Consider the following 20,533-nt stretch of genomic DNA (forward strand, 5'->3'; position numbering starts at 1 on the left):
ATTAATTCAAGGATTTCCTGTATTGTCGATCTATGTTATAAACACCCATGACACACATTAACAGTAGATTTGGGAGGGACTAGTGGGATGCGGTGGCTCAGTGGCCAAGACACTGAGCTTGTTGATCAGAAAGGTCGGCAGTTCGACGGTTCGAATCCAAAGCGGTGTGTAACAGAGTGAGTTTCTTGTCCCAGCTTCTGCCAACCTAGCAGTTCGAAAGCATGTAAAAATGCAAGAAAAATAGGAACCACCTTTGGTGTGAAGATAACTGCATTCCATGTGTCTTCGGTGTTGAGTCATGCCAACCACATGACCATGGAGATGTCTTCGGACAGCACTGGCCCTTTGGCTTTGAAATGGAGATGGACTGCCCCCTAGAGTCAGGAACAACTAGCACATATGTGCAAGGGGAACCTTTACCTTAAAGAAAATACTGTTATTACCTGATAGAATTTTCTGCCTGGAGAAGCAAAAGGCTGGCCAGGAGCTGAAGAGATTTAAGCATGCCTCTGAAGGTTATTGAAAAAAAGTCAATGTATTGTGACTTTTCTGTACAATAGTATATATTTGGTGTAGGTGGTTAAAATACCAGGCTAGACACAAGGAGACTGTGCTAGTACCACTAGCCATGAAAACCAGCTGAGTGATTTGGGGCAGCTGTTCTTTCTCAGCCCCACCTGCTTCACAGGGTTGTTGTCATGGGGCAAACAAGAGGAGGAAGGAGTATTAAATATGTTTGACATCTTTAGTTACTTATTAAGCAATAAAGGTATGATTTAAAAAATCTTTAAGAAACCTAAAAAGAAACATGCTGAAAAAAGGTAGCAGGAAAGGAATTCTTTCCAGAAGCATTGATTGTAGTGGCCGCTGTAGAAATCAGGAAGCTCAACTTAGTTTGTGTTTCATAGTAAACAAGGTTGATCTAATAGTATATCTTGGGATAGATAATATACAACAGTATTCCCTCCTTTGAAACTCAAAGCTAGGCTGTTTACCCCATACAAACATACTAGCATAAATACCCGTACAGACACCGATCAAATGTTGTGTATGTAGAAATCACTGCGATTATGAAGAACTATATAATTTGAGCTTGCTTCTCATCCTTTCCTACACTTAGTTAGGGTTAAAAACTTAGTTCCTAGGATTTTTGACACTTTGGTCCAATTACTGGAGAATAGGCCTTGTTTTATGTCTTGCTATTCCACACCAAGATCAAGTCTTTGATTCCAAAACCTAGCCACATTTTTTTAGTAGCAGGTTTCTCTGTCATCCTTGTGGTCCCCTTCCCTCCAATGCTTAGAAAATTGTTCAGTTGTGTAGAGTCTTGCAAGGAGATTTGGAGGGGGGGGAATTCAGGCTGAGAGAAAAAAGAGCAGTGAAGGCTTCAAAGCCAACATAAGCCAACCACTAGGGGGAAGCCACTCCAGATGTCTTTCTCCATGGATTGTCCTACCTTCTGAAATTCTCCAGGGAGAATTCACCCTGAATTGTGTGCACACACGGTTTGTGGTGCCATGGCTTCTGTTGCTAATTCCCATATGCTTTTTCTTTTTTTGGTGGAGGGAGGGATACTGAGTTGTGGCAGGTCAGCTGCTGATGAAATCCGGTTGAACTCATCACTGGCCCATGGCAAACTCAGCATACAGGTACTTCACACATCTTTGAAGGGTTGTGTTTCACGCAGTAAATTAAATGGTGTCACTTCCCTCCAGCAAGAGCAGGTCTGGATACCATCCCAGTTTGGTCTCTTTCATGTATCCCCATTCTTTAAAACTATGTGCTTACTCAGCCACTTCAGTCTCTCTGTCTGTCTGTCTCTCCCCCACCCCCAATCCCATTTTTTTCCAAGCAGTCTCCTGCTTCTGTGTCTTCTCTTAAGCTTCCTCCTCCCCTCCTTTGGCAGTCCCACCTCTACTGCTCTTCACCCCTCCTCTTGAGCTCCTCCCTCACAGCTAGTGGCTGGAAAACTTTTTAAAAGCTCTCTCAGTTCTTCAAGTTAAGAGTGAAAAAAGGGGGTGTTTGGGATGGGAGGGAGGATGTGCTCTTTTCTTCCCCTCTAAAGGCCGCCTCAGCAGTTTTCTTCCAGGCAAAAGGGGAAGGAAGGACACCAGCCATCACCACCAGAGAACAGACGGGGAGACTTTAAAGTTTAAATAGACAGGTCTGAGTGCCTGAAATAGGCACTTGAGTTTTAACCTCTGAAGAACTGAAAAGCTGAAGTCCTTCTTTGCTGAACAGGAAGGTAAGGATGGGGGGGGGGCATTTTCATTTGGAGTTCATTCCAAACCAACTTTCTTAAAGATTATGGTTACCTGTGTTTTGAAAACTATATATGTAATTTTAATATATATATATATATATATATATATATATATATATATATATATATATATATATATATATATATATATATATATATATATATATGTGTACATACATAATTTTAAAAATGTATATAATATGAAATGTTTTGATATGATTTTAATGTTGCCGGGTAACAATTATAGTTTCCTTTTGATATTAGTAGGTTTCTTGCCTTTTTCCAGAACTTTTTTTTAATGTGATTTATACCTTTTCCAGATTAACCAACGCGTGAAGGAGCCATTTGTTTAACAGTTTAGGAGCTTAGCTTTCTCACCAAGTATACTTTTCTTTAGTTTTCACCTTTATTTACTGAAGGAGAATGTTTTCGTCTGTGCACCCAAAATAAAAGAGGCGCCAACTTTGGGGAAAGGTACCCAACGCAGGCTACAGCAATCTGCTGCAGCTTCTCGAGTCCTTTTAAAGCTTCTCTAAAAATTCGAAATTGTCATAACTTATTCAATTTTCCCTCCCATCCCCCGCCATAAAGATGCACACGTACACACATTTTGTTTTCATATGGAAATGTGTGCTCCGTGTTTTCGGGTTCGTACCAAGCATGGTCCCTTAATTAGGGCTTTGTTTCAAACGCGGCTCCTATTGCTGCTAACTACTAATCGGATGAGTTTTCACGTGGTCTCTCCCTCACCTCCACCTCCCCTTCTCGTTAATGGAAGCGAGCGAGTTCGGGCTCGGAGCGAGGTTGCGTGCAACTGAGTTACCTTGAATCCTAGGAGCCCGCAGGATTCCGGGCGGCAGAATCGCTATTGCCTTACTCCGTTGGCAACTTTAAACCAAACTTTTTTGTTGTTGCAACCTGAAATTGTGCAAGACTGGCGTTCGGGGAATAGTAATCCCACTGTGGCAAACTAGTTCTTGGGATCCTAGTAATCCCAGCTCAGCGCTGGAAGGAAGAAGAGTCAGTGTCTAGGTTCGCTGGGGGTTCCCCCCCCCCTTTTTTTTTTCCTGAAGGCTTTCATCCTTCTAGTTAGCATTGGGAAAGTTTTTTGTCGCTAAGGAAGGCTGAAAACCAAAGGAGCTAATCTCGTTTTGGTGAACTTCTTTGCCCTTCTCTTCTGCCAGTTTCCGCTCTTCCTTTACTTCTGTCCTAGTAGATTGGTCAGTCTGCTCTGCGTACAATTTTAAAAACAGAAGAATTTTAGAGAGATTTGTTGACAGAGTTTTGCTAAAGCCAGCTAGGTCAACTGAACAGAGAGAATGAGTCTCTCTTTCAGAAAACTGCTTGCCTCTTTGGGGAAGTGGGGAGAGGAGGTAGAGGAAGAAAAGGGGCATCCCTTCAGCCATGAAGCCATGAGCTTCCAAAGTTTGAAAAAGTATGGCAGCTCTGGGGAATGGCTGTTGCTAAACAGTGATACATTCGATAGCCTACAGATGAGAGAGGCACTTCTGGAATTCCACAGGAAAGAAATTAAATTCTTTTTCTTAACAGAAATACACTTTTGATTCTCACAAAGCTAAAGTTTGTTTAGCAAGAAGTGCTGTGTTGTGGCTGAGTGGCTGATCTGGATGTGGAGAGATGCAAATCCAGGCCAAAAGGAATGAATTTAAAGTTGTAATGATGAAATTAAACTGCCTTTAAGTTTTAAAGGGAAAAGGAGATAGGATGGGAATAAAACTTTTAGTGCTTTTCAATGGGTAAAATAATTTTGCAAAACCCGAAACTTCTAAAGTGAGTTGTTCCCATTTTATAGCTGGGTAAATGAGGCTCACGATATAAGTAACCTTTCAGAGAAGTTGGAGCTGAACGTAGTGACTAAGATTGTGTTCAGTGAAGCTTTTACCCCTTGGTATAACTTTAAAAATTGCAGCTTTAACTTCTGTAATAGAGGAATTCAGATTTGTAACTCCTAAGTAATTTTTACTGCATCCAGTGAGATTTTATTTTGCAGTAAATGAGCTTGGAGTTTTCACATAGCATTGCAAGTATAATGCAGGTTTACTATGAATAAGTCTCTTTGAATGTTATGATTTAACCTTACATGTGTAGGTTAAGCCGCCTGTCAACCAGATGTGAGACATATCACACAAACATATACATAATGTGTATGTGCATACCCAATTGACTCAACTATATTTTTTCAAAGAACATTATTACAAAAAAACTACATAGCTGTAAAGAATAATTGATCATGCAGCCCAGCTGTGTTTTACAAAATGTTGCATAGGTCTTAGTAGACATTAATCTTCAGCAAAAGAGTGTAGTGTAGTTTTAGCTATAGAATAAGATTTAGGTGTGGTGTTATTAGGGCTCCAATAAAAATTATTAGAAATTACAGAATTACAATTAGAATTATTACTGCTACCAGATCTGGCTTGTAAAACTCCATATGACCACCAGATGGCAGCAATAATCTCTTAATATTGTGGAAATGTTTTGTTGCCTGGTTTCTGTACTTTTTTTTCCTTTTTCCTTTTTTTTTTTACATATATAGCCGCCTTCTCCAAGATCCTTCAAGTAGTATTTAAAAATCATCAGCTCCCAATCCCATCTTGCCCCACCAGCTCCAAAACTATGTTAGGCAGATTAGGCTGAGAATGGTGACTGGCTCTAGAGAACACAATGAGCTTGTGGCTGACTAGGGATCCGAACTTGGGTCTCCCCAAGCCAAATCCACTTTTCTAACAATAACAGACCGGCTTAGCAATAATCCCATACATTAGGGTCCTTTCAGGTCTCTGCTGTAACTGGATTTATATTCTTATTACAGAGGCTTTTAGAAGGATTTCTTAGTTGTTTGGATTTTTTAAAGGAAACTAATGATCAGCTAAGGCATCTTCCAGTATGAAATTCCCTACTATTCATCTGTATTCAAAGACATCCGTATTTGTATTCAACTTTTCCCTGTTAGTTAATTACTGGCCCAGTTTTGCTATTCTTTGAGCAATTTAGGATGACTATGGAGGATTATGTGCGACACAGGTTCTTTTTCTAAATCATGCCCAATTCAATTGACCCAGAGTGAAGAGAGATGCAAAGCACTGGTCTCTGGAGAGCTGCTTATATATATAATGTACACCATATACATCTACACACACACACACACATACACACACACACACACACACACTGTGTGTGTGTATGTATGTATGTATGAATATATATATATATATATAAAATAATGTGTATGTGTGTGTATGGTGTATATATGTGTGTGTGTGTATTCTGCAAATATATACATACATCATCATCATTTTAGCCACTGTCTATCCACTGAAGGATGAAGGCTTCTTATGCATGTTTCCAACTATAATATATGTGTGTGTGTGCTTTCTATATTTTGTTGCTATCTTTATACTATTACCAGTTGATAGTTAACTATTACAATATACTATTGCTTTTCAATTACTTCTATGACAGTGTTTATACTATTACCTATTTCTCGATTATAATTTGCTCTATCCTATGCTCTATCCTATGGATTACTCTTACGCATTCATGTCTCTTTCTTAAACCTGTTATGTCTTAAGTCCCCATTTTCTTTTTCGTCTTCTGTTAATGACCAGCAACCCTTGCACGGCTTTTATGTTATGCTTTATTTTCCTGGGCTGCTATATTTCTCATACATTTATACCATCTAGTCCTGAAGGAAAAATGGTTTGCTGGTGACTGCAAAGCTCCAAAACTCTTGCATCTCCCACCATTGTCCTCCCACACGTGTGTCAAGGTTTACCTGAAGTTATGCAGATCCTGGGGGAAAGGCTCAAATGGGAGGGAAAGAAGGCAGCACAGGTGCTTGCAGTTTTACCATGCAGCCTGTTCTCCCACAATATATAATAATCAAGCACACCTGTGGAATCTAATTATTGTATCTTTGTCATTGCATATACAGTGTAGTATCCACATCTCAATCCCGGGAACACTCTTTTCGTTGATTTTCAGTCAGCCTTTTCTATCCAAAATCTAGGTGTTGAATTGCAAAAGTTCTCACATATAGAACTCCGCATCGCTGTGACTTGGAATTCTGTGTGCCTCCTGAGACTCCCTTCAGTTATCCACATTAGGTGCTTAAGGTTCATTGCACATCCTGGAAAACATGAACCATACAATATGATTCATAGACCAACTTCCTTCATATTTCTTATTTCCCTTCTTTTCCTTTTAAAAGAAACACAATGGGGTCGAACCTGCTCCTTTCCCATCTGTCCTGCTAAAAATAAAAACCCCTGTCCACTTCCTATTGAAGTACAGGTAGGCCTCAACATATGACCACAAAACAACTGAGCTCAATATTACTATTGCTAAGCAAGGGGAGTGAGTTAAGTGAGTTGTGTCTCATTTTACAACCTTTTTGCCAGAGTTTTTAAGTGAGTCACTGCAATTGTTAAGTGAATCTGGTTCCCCCCATTGACTTTGTTTGATGGAAGCTGACTGGAAAGGTTACAAATAGTGACCATATGACCTTGGGACAGTGCAACTGTCATAAATACATGCCAGTTGCCGAGCGCCCCAATTTTGGTCACAGGACCATGGGAATGCTGCAACGGCCATAAGTGCCATTGTAACTCTGAACGGTCACTAAACAAAAGGTGGAGAGTTGAGAACTACCTGTAATATATGAAGAGGGCACTTTGTGGAGAGCTGTAATTTCAACTTTCCTGCCCTTCAAAAGTTGCCCAATGGATGTGACAGTCCTGTTCTACCAGCCAGTTTCAGCAATACAAGCAGCGTCAATACAGTTGGCTGTACTACATTCACATCTGGCTTGGCAGAAATGAGTGCCTGATTGCCACAGAGGGAAAGGAACACATTGCATTTTCCACAGATGCTTCCCACATGCTTGGCTGTGAACCAGAGTGCCCAGCCAACAGCATGGCAAGCTTCTGTGTAAAGAAGCAGAATGGAGAAAAATCCATGCGAATCCTTTTCAGTGTCACTATTGCGTGTAAGATTAGAATTTGCCATAGGCAGAAAAGGAAGTTGCTTCCTTGGGATGTCATTTTTCTAGAAAAGTAGCTCAGATAGTTGCTGGTTTAGGACTGACTCCTGAAAAATACATGTGTGATACCTTTCCTTCTTTATAAAACTATGCCTGTGGTTTTTAAATTATCCATGAGTGCAGTACAGATTTGATTTTTTTATTGATTAGGTATTCATTTCTTTTATTTTCTTCCTCTTTGGTGAGCCCAACTAGTTGAAGACTTGCTATGAACAGCACAGGTGTGGGCTGAACTAGGTGCAAGTCAGCAAAGTGTTGCAAAACACTTTATGACAATAATATTATGCTAATCGCCAAGATAACATCAGAAAGAAGATAAATGTTTTAAGAACAGGGTTTTGATATTTATTCACATTATGTTCTGCATGGGTACTGAAAACATGAACCCTAATCATCTGATTTCAAGGATTGTTATGCATTGTCCCAACTATCATATTTCAAGGCTTGTCATCTTAAAAGGAACAGTGGATATGTACATCTCTTTAAAAATCAGATACTACAAGTATTAATTTTTTCAATAGTGCAAAAGACTGACAGTTCTCTGAATTTGATATATTGTCCTTGCAGTACTTATGTCTCTAGAAGTCTACGGTCTGTGCCTTCTAGAAGTGAATCATGCAGTATTTCCCACTTGATCATTATCCAGACTTCTTTGAATATGCAAAATATGACTGCCAGAGAAGCAAAATATTTACAGGCACTGCTAGGAATTAATTCATGCTTTTTTTTTTGATTCTCTGATTGCACTGGGAGGTAACTTGCAAGTGTAGAATAGCAGTTATAGGCTAAAGGTCACAGATTGCATCATTTCCACTAAGAAGTATCTCAAAGAATTTCTTAATGAAGCATTTCTTAATGGAGATATTTTACAAATTCAAAGCAGCAAAAAAAAAAAAAAATGACATTGCTTGGTCTTCCACTGAAACATTTAGACCAAGGGTGTCAAACTTTATTTCATTGAGGGGTGTGTTTGACCTTGGGGGGGCAGGAGGGGCGTGGCCATCATGTTGGGGGTTGCTACCCCGACTGCCAATGAAGTGAAAATGGGCTCCCGAGCTCTGTTTTCAACTGTGACGATGGTTTAGGCCAGTGGTTCTCAACCTTCGCAATGCAGCGACCCTTTAATACAGTTCCTCATGTTATGGTGACCCCCAACCATAAAATTGGTGTCTCGGTTCCTAAGACCATCAAAAATATGTGTTTTCCGATGGTCTTAGGCGACCCCTGTGAAAGGATCGTTTGACCCCACAGATTGAGAACCACTGGTTTAGGCCTTGCAAGCTCCATTTTCAGCTGCAACAGCCTCCTGCAACCTCTGCCAGCGAAAACGGCCATCACGAGTTATGTTTTCAGCTGGGATGGCCTCCTACACACACTGCCAGCAAAAACAGAGTTCGCGAGGGGTGCAGGCCCGCAGGCCTTGAGTTTGACACCCCTGATTTAGACCTTCAAACCCTTGCAATACCTATCTTTTTAAAAATATATATATATTGCTAATGATTGGGACAGATGCTTTTATAGTCCTGTTAAAGAAGAAAGAAAGAAAAATGCTTAGCCAAACACCTAATGGAAGAAATTGTATCTAAGAAGTGTGTATATGTCTAAGTGTTTTATATTAAGGTATATATAGATGCCAATGAAATGTTCAGCCTCCTATCCAGATGCTAACTCTAGAGGCTCTTGGTGATTCTCTTTTGTTAGTATTCTTTTAACTTTACAGCATCCCTGAACTAGGAGGCTGTTCCAAAAAAAAATAAAGAATGCTTGTTAAACAGAAAATTGTCCTTACCCTGTCCTTCAAAGGATTAAAAAGAGACACTAGCAGTTGGCATTATGCCAAGTTACATAAAATAAACAGTATAAAAAAAATTAAGCAGAATTCTGTAACATACAACATATCAGCAGCCTACATACAACACATTTGTATATATATTTAATTAGAGAAGCCCCACTGTGTTCAATCAATAGAGCACAGTGGTAAGTAACTATATTTAGGATTGAAATATCAATGTGATCATTAAGGGTATGTTAGTGTTATATAAACAAAAAGGTGGGATATGAATCAAATCTATAAAACCAAATATTTTCATTAAAGAACCACACAGATTGCCAAAAGACAAAACTAGAATCCTTGTTCTCAATAAAAAAGGTATCTTCCTGATATATATTTTTTGCATAGGCACTGATAGAACTGTGAGAATTTTAAAAATGAATCCATGTTGAAAAACATTAGAATTGTTTGAGTAATTCATACAAGATTTTTCCCTCTCCCCCTCCTGGCACTCTAGGGAAGCAATGAAGTTAGTTTACTTGGTAGAACAAATTTAAAAACCTATATTAAATTGAAAAGAGATACTACTGTCTTTTAATTTAATAAAAAAGATATGCACTATATCCTTCCATAGTAATGGGCCAAAGCAGGATTGCCTGACTTATTGATCAATATACTTTATTATTTTTCAACTTTCTTAGAATAATATTTTTGTTTTCAATTGCAATTTCAGTCTAAAATAGCTTTATATTAGAAAGACACCCTAGAGCGGAATTGATAATGGCGTACAGTAGGTGTGCTCACAAATACTTTAAAGAGCACCGGCTTGTGCAATATAGTTTCCAGATTTTTGACCTTGTTTCACCACGTTAGAAAACAGCCCTGCGATCATAACCCGTTTGCTTGTCTTAATTTCACATGCAGGTTTCATCATCCCATCCTCATGCATGCACTCTCTGCCTTTTCAAGAACAATCATGAATCAATTATTATGCAAGCCATGCTTCAGCTCTTTCCTTTGTTCTCTTTCAGGAAGCAGGTAGAGAAGATGGGTGACTGGAGTGCTCTTGGTAGGCTCCTTGACAAAGTCCAAGCCTATTCTACTGCTGGAGGAAAAGTGTGGCTGTCTGTCCTTTTCATTTTTCGAATTTTGCTTCTGGGGACCGCAGTGGAATCTGCCTGGGGAGATGAACAGTCAGCTTTCCGATGCAACACTCAACAACCAGGTTGTGAAAATGTCTGTTATGACAAATCATTTCCGATATCTCATGTGCGTTTCTGGGTGCTGCAGTTCATTTTTGTTTCGGTGCCAACCCTTTTGTATTTAGCACATGTCTTCTATGTGATGCGAAAAGAAGAGAAACTAAACCGGAAAGAGGAAGCACTCAAGGTGGTCCAAGGTGAGGGAGTAAATGTAGACCTCCCTCTAAAGCAGATAGAAATTAAGAAATTCAAGTATGGGATTGAAGAACATGGCAAGGTCAAAATGCGCGGTGGACTGCTTCGTACTTACATCATCAGCATCCTTTTCAAATCTTTCTTTGAGGTGGCCTTTGTGGTGATACAGTGGTACATCTATGGATTCACTCTGCAAGCCATCTACACTTGTGAACGGGTACCATGCCCACACAAAGTCGATTGCTTCCTCTCTCGTCCCACAGAGAAAACCATCTTTATTATCTTCATGCTGGTAGTGTCTATCGTATCTCTGTCCCTCAACATCATTGAGATTTTTTATGTAACCCTCAAGAGCGTTAAAGATCGCATGAAGTCCAAAGGCAATCCTTTCTCTCCTAACAGCGGCTTAAGTCCCTCCAAAGATTGTGGATCTCCCAAATATGCCTACTTCAACGGGTGCTCCTCTCCAACGGCCCCCTTGTCTCCCATGTCTCCACCAGGATACAAGCTTGTAACTGGAGATAGGAACAATACGTCATCCTGTCGCAACTACAATAAACAAGCCAGTGAACAAAACTGGGCAAACTATAGTGCTGAGCAGAATAGGATTGGACAAGCCGGGAGCACCATTTCCAACTCACACGCCCAGAACTTTGAATTTAATGATGAGCCGGAGAGCACGAAAAAATTGGTCTCTGGCCATGAGCTCCAACCTCTCACAGTTGTAGACCAGCGGCCACCAAGTCGAGCCAGCAGTCGAGCCAGCAGCAGACCACGACCTGATGATTTAGAGATCTAGCCCTTTGGAATTGCAGTAGTCAGTGCGACTATGAAATACGAATTGCATTAGCACGTGGTGTTCCTGTGGTTCCCACAGAGGTGGTACTTTAACAATCTCAGTCAGGAGATTTTAACAAGAAATATATAATTATATATATATATATATATATATATGCTTTTTTTCTGGTAACTGGGAAGCAGGGGTGGTGTGAGGGACAACAGCACATAGTGGTATTTAAAAGTAGCTGGTTTAAAAGAAAATCTTAGTCAACACAACAGTAGGGGAGTTGGTCTTTTGTTTTGTTTTAGAAAGATTATATAATGTATGTCTATAATATGTTGATTTTTCTAAAAAAATTCATTTTTGTTATACTAAAAAAGTTACACTGAAATAATTTTTTTTGGGGGGGTGCAGTTTAGGATGAAAGTGAGATCATTCTTTTACTGAACAACTGGCAGCCTTAAGCCCGATATTGATCATTTTTCTATTGAGAACATTCCATTGCTAAAATGTGCACTTTGGGACAATTTCCTGGGATGAACTTATCATGCAGTTATTATCTGTTTCCCTGGAATCACTCTATTACATTTCAGACAAGGCCTACCCAATATGCTTTGACCATTTTCTTCCTGTTTCAGATTTCCAACCAACATTAAGAAATCAGTTCAAGGATTTTTCAATTTTATTAAATTCCATTCTGCAAGATTCTACCGACTTGCATAATAGGATGCTATTCAAAGTCTCATTATTTTAGCTATGGTTGGGTGACCATCTTGAAACAAGCCAGAAACAGTTTTGCAGATGGATCAGAAAAATCATGGGTTGTTTGTTTTATTCTTGCTGTTTCCCCTCCTTTTTAAACCTTGGTTTTGCCATGTTTCTTTGTGAATGGATTAGATCAGGAGTGTCAAATTTACATCATCATGTCACATGATGTATTGGGACTTTTTCCCCCTTCGCTAAACTGGGTGACACATCTGGCCCATGGGCTGGGAGTCTAACAGCCCTGGCTTAGATGCTTGGGAGGGATACGAAACCAAGTTGGGAATTGACTAGAAACCACAAATAGACAATGCATTCACATGCATAATCATTTGAAGCTGTGGTTGCAATTAGCAAACCAACAAATTATGATTTCCAACTGTATTTGATTGCCTCCTATTATAGCGTATTCTACCACATCATAGCAAAATGGCTCAGTGTTGTGTGAACCCTGCCATAGCATTCATTAATTACTAGCTATAAAATGTGAAGCTGGACAAATGAAACAATGTTTGTCTGATGCGGTCATCTATTAGATGCAAATCTTTTCACAGTTAGATTCCATCAGACGTCGGAGATAAGACAACTTTGTGGTTGGAATCACAACCACTATAACTGGAGTTATTTGTGGTTGTTATAAAATAACTGGAGTTATTTGTGGTTGTTACACAATCACACTAATAACACCCATAAAATGGTTAACTGTTCTGGGTTATAATGGGTCACTATTATGTTTACATTAAAAGATTCCAGCAGTGCAAACAAATCAGGTATTCTTGTAAAGAATTTCAATATTTCCATATATTTTGTTGTAAGTGTATTTCACAAATTAAGGATATTTTAAGAAGCAAGTCCTGGTGGCTGTTGAAAAACTTCCATTTGCATTCCAGCTAGACCTTTTGCCACACTAAAACCTGTCAGTAAAACATCCAAAGTCGCATATTTTTGCAATCAATTATCCTGCCTTAAAATTAAGGAAGAATTCTGCTTGTTTCTCCACCTTTTTATAATTTATGCTTGAATTACAATGATGATAGTACTGGGAGAAGGGAAGATTGTTAGCCTGCCAATAATGTGAGAGACTTGAGGATAAATTACACATCCATATTGTGCAGTAACTGCAGTTATCATGTGATAGCTTGAGAGGTGGAGAAATTAATTATCTGCACTGCAACCTCATTGGATGGTGTAAATAGATCCTTACATAAACTGTGTTGAGCTGTACTAATAATCCCTATGCTGATTTTAAGATATCAAGAATGTTACACTTGCTGTTCACTTATAAGTTAGCTCAATAATAACATGGTTCAATTCACTTTTGATAGTCCATTTTTGCTTAATGACAGTTTTAATATTTGCACATATTTTGTTGGGGTGTAAGTGAGGCTGAAAGAGTACAATTCTAATTTATTTGAAATATATACTAAGGAAATATACCAGTGTTTATTTTCCCTTTTCAATCTCAGTGCCTTTTAATTCAACACAGTTCATGCAGCCTCGGTTTCATTTTGCAGCAACACAGATTTAAATGTTTATCTAATATGTTTTACTAAGTTGTTGGACATTCACTTTTAAAACTATTGTCAAGCTCATTGATTGCATGCATACCACCATAGTTCATCAAATCACACTGTCTGGAGAACAAACCTTAGTCAATAAAGTTTAATTTAGTATAAATTGATTTGTCAATAGTTATTCTGTGTGTTGGTTTAACTTGGTATTAAGTGGGCAGCTTGGTCCATTTTCTGTGTTCTAAGTGGCATTTTAAAATGACAATCCATACAAAGCAATTTATTCATTGTTAGGTCAGCTCACACACTACTAGTGTAGAAATATTCACATAGCCTCTTATTAAGTAGGATCATTAAAAACATGTTGCATCATGTGAGATAAGCTAATCATGGTGAAACTGGGCCTGGTTATGTAAATTGTATAGTGTTATGACAGCAAAGGTTTTTTTTTCCAAAATTTGTGGGAAAGAAGAAATGAGCAATTGGGGAAGGGGATGAAGGAATATCTATCCAGCTCTTAGACCACCTGTTTTCATCTTTAGGGAGCTGCCTTAATTAAGCTTTCAGACAATGCCTTAAAAATTGTCAATTACATTACATTAAAACAGGGTGCTTCATTTAACTTTTACAGCTAAAAATGAAAAGACTATAAAACCTTAGTAAGACCACATCTAAAATACTGCATCCAGTTGTCACCAGACTATAAAAAAAGATGATGAGACTCTAGAAAGAGTGCAAAGAAGAGCAACAAAGATAATCATCTTTGTTGCTCCAGGGGACTGGGGGCTAAAACATGAAGAATGGTTGCAAGAACTGGGCATCAGATAGTGAAGAAAGGACCAGGAAAGACATGATAGCAGTGTTCTCAATATTAGAGGGGCTGTCACAGGGAGGAGGTCAACCTGCTTTCTAAAGCATTCAAAGGTCAGGCAAGGAATAATGGATGGAAACTGATCAAAGAGAGATTCAACCTAGAAATAAGGGGAAATTTTCTGACAGAACAATCAAGCAAAGGAACAGCTTGCCTTCAGAGGTTATGGGTGCTTCATCACTGGAGTCTTTCAAGAAGAGACTGGACAGCCATCTGTCAGAAATGGTGTAAGGTCTCCGGCTTGAGTAGCGGGTTGGACTAGATGACATACAAGACCCCTTCCAACTCTAATGTCTGTAATATGTGCACATCTACAGACAATTGAAAGCTACATTAGAAAACTTTACATCCGAAGTCATCAACCAGTGGGGAGACTTCTACCAATCGATAGTGCTATGACTGGCAGATGGTTTTCAAGTGACTATGCTTAGGTTTATCAGCCTCTCAAAACATTCCAGACTTAAATCCCTGATCAGTTTATATTATAATTACAGTCAGCCACTTTAATGTCATATGTGACCTGGAAGACCATAAGACATAGTCTGAGAATCTGTTTCAATGTCATCTTGTGTAGTAAACAGTATCTCTGGGTAAACACTGAACAGTAAGGACACAAATGGACTTTCCTTGCATGTAAATCCTTTGAATTGCATCTTGGATCACAGAAGGCTTAGTTTTTAACTTTGTACAACTCAACACTATGTCTAAAATTCTCTCTATGTGCTTCCATGGAGGCGTCAGCTGTAGATGTGATCACGTCTTCACACTACAGCAACACAGTTGGCTGTGATGCAACACTGACAAATTCTCAAGTTTGGAGGAGAAATACATATCATACCAGTTTACAAAGTTATCACATATCTAGGTAAGTGAAGTGGCACAATCCTGAAAAAAAGAAAGAAAATCAATTAGCTTTTGGAACGCAAAGTGAACCCTTCAAATCATAGGATTGGAAAGGGCCCTTACAGGTCTTCTATAGTGCACCCTCCAAAAGTGCATCTCTCGTACCACCTCTGACAAATAGTTGTCCAATCGTTTCTTGAAAATCACCTGTGATGAAGCACCCACAATTCCGGCAGAAGCTGTTCAACTGCTTAATAGTTTTCAGTGTCAGGAAATTCCATCTCATTTCCAGATTGGATCTCCCTCTGATAAGTTTCCACTCATACTATGAGTTTGTAAATTCGTTTATTTTATTATATTTATTATTCCACTCATGCTAGTTTGTAAACTCTTTTATTATGACTTGGCACAACATGAAATAACAAAATTTACCATAGGTGAGGAACCAATGGCTTTCCAGATATTGCTGAATTACAGCTTCCGAACATCTTGATGGGCCCTGGGTTTCCTATCCTGAAAATAATTTTCCAGCACTTGTTTTGAAACTCACAATTCTGGTCATTTAGAAATAGACATTTCTGTCATTCATTTGTATCCTCAGTGTTCCTTCTGCCACTCCTGCTTACAGAACGACAGACCATGCCTAGATTTCTCCTCTTGAGAATTGCAAAACATTTCAGATGAATACATAGGCACTGATTTTTGGCTTTGCAGAACATTTTGTTGAAATTATTTTGCAATACTATGGTATATTTTTACAACTTTTAATTTTAGCCACTTTCTTACATGAACTCTATAATTTCCACCCAAAGGGTAGATTACTGTTTAAAACAGGGAAGGTCTTTAACAAGTCCATTCTTGATTTAAACATAAATGAGCACAATATGTTCTAATGCATAAAGCCCAGCAGGTTCAGTTTATATTCATTATCTGATTGCAGATATATTCAAACCACAAACTAGCAAAAATTTGACAGAATATTTTGCAGCCTTTTAAGGGTTCATCTTTTTTGTTTCTTAATTTGACAAGGTAATATTATTTTTAAAAAAATCAGAAAACTGTTTGGAAGGAAATTGTCAATATGTGAAATTTCTCAGGACTAGATTACAATCTCAGTATGGATAACCATCTTGAAGTGTCTGAGGACATGGCCCATTAGATCTTATCAAGTACAGAAATGAAGTCCAGTTATTTGAAAGGTTTCCCAAAGCCATCTGGGGAGAAAAAAAACCCCAAATCATTTTGGTCACCACATTTAAAAATGTATACCATAATCCATTTTTAAGATGGAATCTACAATATTTTCAGCCTTAATTACACAAAACAAGGAAATGAAGAGAACTAAATCTGACTGTATAGACTCTTTCAATCCAGAGATAAAGGCATAGCATATTAAAAAGGGAAAAAAAGTAGAAAAATAAAAGGAAACCTTGAGGATCTGCCAAAGTAAGTTCCTGAAACTCTTATTTAATTATTTGAATTTAAGCCACAAATACGGTATTTTTATTAAGTATAAGTTCAGAAAACATTAATTAAACATTAACACATTGGAAAAGGGGAATTTATTGTCAATGTTAGACTGGGAGATAAAAATTAGAGAATATATGCAAATGGAAAAATTAACAGTAGACAAGTCAATTCACAAAATACAACTCTAACCAAAGCAATGCTGTCTGATATACTACAGATAACATAGCAAGGCAAATATATGTCTTTGGAATATATTTTAAAGAAAGAAAATTATGATACAATAAAAATATAGATAAAAAGATTTGAAAAGATACTAGTAATAATCTTCAATAATCAGCTTAAAGAGTATATAGGTTGTAGTAAGAAACAAATGTAAGAGGAGAATGTGTCACTAGAAAGTTTTCTCATAATATTTTTTTACTTATGCTTAGTAGTTGTTTTTTCTTTTATATTACTACTGCAATAAAATGTTTTTAAAACAGACAAACCCTTTCCTCCATTTGTTTCCTAAGCTGCAAAATCATTTACTATTTGTGGAATCTTGACTGCAACACACTAAGGAGGTCATGATTAAGAGCACACCATACAATCATTTTTTCTATCTCTGGATTTTTTTTTTCTTCCTGGACAAAAGGCTAGATGAAATTGACCACAGATAATTAGCAACATGTCAGCTGGAACTGTTTTACAAGCCTTTACTCACACGATGGTCTGCTTCTGGGAAGTAATGGTATCCTATTATCTTCACTACCTGTTCTGTAGCGGGAGCATGCATCTGGACATGCGTAGAACCTTTTGCACATGTGCAGAAGGTCCATGATGACGTCTAGGTGGGTGGTCGGAGCCTTGCGCCGCTACCACTACTGGTTCGGCCAAACTGGTGTGAACTGGCTGGGCGGTGGAAGATGGGGTTTAACTAACACCCAAACTGGGTTTTTCATCTTGTAATTCACAAGATGCATGCTTCCATTTTATAAATAAGTGCAGCTATTAGGTCTCCTGCCTTTACAAACATAAAGTGTTCTGCCTTAGAAACAAAATAGGCAACACTGCAAAACTGGGGTCTTAGAATACTTGTTTCTCCATCACCAAGACATTCAGTTTCAAAAAATTAGAATCTTCTAAATCAGTGAACTCAACTTTGGAGACTTGTAAATGTGTGGACTTTGACTCCCAGAATTCTCTAGCCACCTCAGACTTAACAATTTTTCATAAGAAAGGCAGAAAGTTCTTGCTGTATGGAGATAGCAGAACAAAAGAGCGAGAATTGCAAAACACACACACACACACACACACACACCACAAAATATAAAGACTTGCAAATAGAACTGTGGCAAAAGAAAGCAAGGGCAATACTTATAGTAATAAGCATATTGGGTGCAATCCCAAAACATGTGGAGCACTACTCGAACACCTTCGCCATTAACAAATTCATCTTCAGTCAATTGCAAAAAGCAGCTTTATTTTTCTGCTTACATCTCGCAAAGATACATTTAACACCATCAAAGAACATCTGCCTATCCCAGGTCCTTGAGGTGTTAAGCAGGTGGATAAAAATGGCAAATCCAGTCTAAACATTTGATTGTCTGTGTGACCAACCATAGTAATGAAAATAGCAACCTTATGCCAACTCATAAATCTTTGCAATATGCCATGTGGCAAACCCCTCCCCCCCATATTTCTGAATGCAAAAATAGATCAGCCCCATTTCTTTGCTGGGAAGGAGAAACTCCTTTTTGGCCCAAACACAGAAAAACACCTGTATTATTACTCCCTTGGGCTGACAGGAAAAGAAGAAAGGAGTCCCTGTGTGGAAAATCTGTAATTTTGGAGTGCTGCCTTGTCTGCTTAAGCTGTTCTAACTTGCCTGAAGATTAGCCTTCCACGCTGTGGTTTCTAGATTGGAAGACTTGTAAGATTACGTTTTCATCAAGTGCTCTAGTGCTATTTTGATTTTATTTTTGCTGCTAAGTAGTCAAAACATGCCAGACCATGTTATGTTTCATACCTAGATTTTGCCTTCCTTGACATTTGAGCAGATTCTGCCTTTATTTGCCCGAGGAGCCACAACCAATGTACTTTTTTCCTCATGAAATGCTTGTGTTCTGCATTGACAGAAGTGACAGCAATATCAGGAGGCAAGTCACTGAGTTTACCAAGCTCAAGGCTCAAATCCACTCTCTGTACCTTGCCATAAAGTTCAAGATAAACCAAAAGCAGAATATAAATACAGCAATCACAGGAGTGGTGATAGCTATTTAACAGTGGTGAAATGTAATTTTTTTTGCCAGCAGTTCTCTGTGCATGGTTTGGTGGGCGTGGCTTGGTGGGCGTGGCTTGGTGAGGATGGGGTCATGTGACTGGGTGGGCGTGACCAACCTTTTTATTTTAAATTTTTAAAGTTTTTTACTACTATTTTCCTGAACTGGTAGTAAAAAATGCTTTAAGAAGTGGAAAAAAAGATTCAGCTGTGCCATGCGATTGTGGGAACCTTCCCCCCACCTTTTAAAGCATTTTTTTCCTGCCGGTTCAGATGAATAGGCAGGAAAAAAATGCTTTAAAAATAGCAATAGCAATAGCAGTTAGACTTATATACCACTTCATAGGGCTTTCAGCCCTCTCTAAGCGGTTTGTAGAGTCAGCATATTGCCCCCAACAATCTGGGTCCTCATTTTACCCACCTCGGAAGGATGGAAGGCTGAGTCAACCTTGAGCCGGTGAGATTTGAACAGCCAAACTGCAGAACTGCAGTCAGCTGAAGTAGCGTGCAGTGCTGCATTTAACCACTGTGCCACCTCGGAACTGTGGGGGGGAAAGCTTTCAACAATTGCACGGCTCACAGCTGACCCGCACGATCCTCAGAAGCTTTTTTTTTTTTTTGCAGAACCAACAACAATCATCCCTAATGGTTCTCACAAATCGGTGCGAATCGGTAGCATTTCACCCCTGCTATTTAGGCATTATCAGTCCATTTTAACTTATAATGTATTGTAAAGCAGGCAATGCATTTTTCTGAATCAAATGTATTTGCCATAATCTCACATTTTTTAAAAAAAATGCATTATATTGTATTCACAGATAAGAGAAGAATTTTAGATGCCAAAATGCACCCCAAAACCTGGTTGAGTTATCAACATCTATGGATGTTTTATCTATGACTATATATGATAATACTTTTTTAAAAATACCCATATATCTTGTCTATATTTCTGTATCAGTAAATTTCAGGGTTAACTTATTCACAAATGGACTTAACTGCAAGTCCATACAATAATACTTTTTAAAAGTATCTATATATCCCAAACCTACTTATCAGCGGATGGGCTTACGCATCCGCATATGAATGGTACATCTGTAAAAAAGTAAATCCTACTTAAGTTAGAGAAGATTTACATCTGAGTAAATATGCTAGCAATTGTATTCTTGGTACAATGTACATGGTGCTTGCTGTGATAGAAACCAGAAGACCATGAGTTTTAGGCCTACCTTAAGCACAAAAGCCAACTGAATGATTTACATATATTAAAAAGGTGGGTTAAAACTCTATTAACTATAACAACAATAAGGATCACCATTGCTTATACAATTATAATTTCCTTAATTACATATTGATTACAACATTGAAATAATACACAGAATAAACATGTGAAAAAGAAAATAACAAGAGAGAAGTTACATTAATTTTATATAAACAATTTAAAAAACGCATAGTAACTAATGGGCTGTGGGTGGAAAATGCTTTGTGAATTAGGCCAGACAGATAAATGAATTAGCCCCTCCCCCTCCCCCCAAAAAGGCAGTTAAG

At 38.3% G+C, this 20,533-nt stretch overlaps 1 protein-coding gene across 1 annotated transcript; it reads left to right on the top strand.

Moving 5' to 3' along the window:
• The first annotated feature begins 2,026 nt into the window (after window positions 1-2,026).
• GJA1 (gap junction protein alpha 1) lies at window positions 2,027-11,390 on the top strand. Its single transcript, XM_032216337.1, has 2 exons — window positions 2,027-2,245; window positions 10,125-11,390. The coding sequence occupies exon 2, from the start codon at window positions 10,141-10,143 to the stop codon at window positions 11,287-11,289; it is 1,149 nt and encodes a 382-aa protein (XP_032072228.1). The 5' UTR covers window positions 2,027-2,245; window positions 10,125-10,140; the 3' UTR covers window positions 11,290-11,390.
• The last annotated feature ends 9,143 nt before the right edge of the window (window positions 11,391-20,533 follow it).

This window comes from Thamnophis elegans, chromosome 4, assembly GCF_009769535.1.
Source record: "Thamnophis elegans isolate rThaEle1 chromosome 4, rThaEle1.pri, whole genome shotgun sequence".
NCBI classification, from domain to species: Eukaryota; Metazoa; Chordata; class Lepidosauria; order Squamata; family Colubridae; genus Thamnophis; species Thamnophis elegans.

Excerpts from the sequence above, each read along its gene's own strand:
- GJA1 (XM_032216337.1), top strand. The coding sequence starts at position 10,141 with ATGGGTGACTGGAGTGCTCTTGGTAGGCTCCTTGACAAAGTCCAAGCC.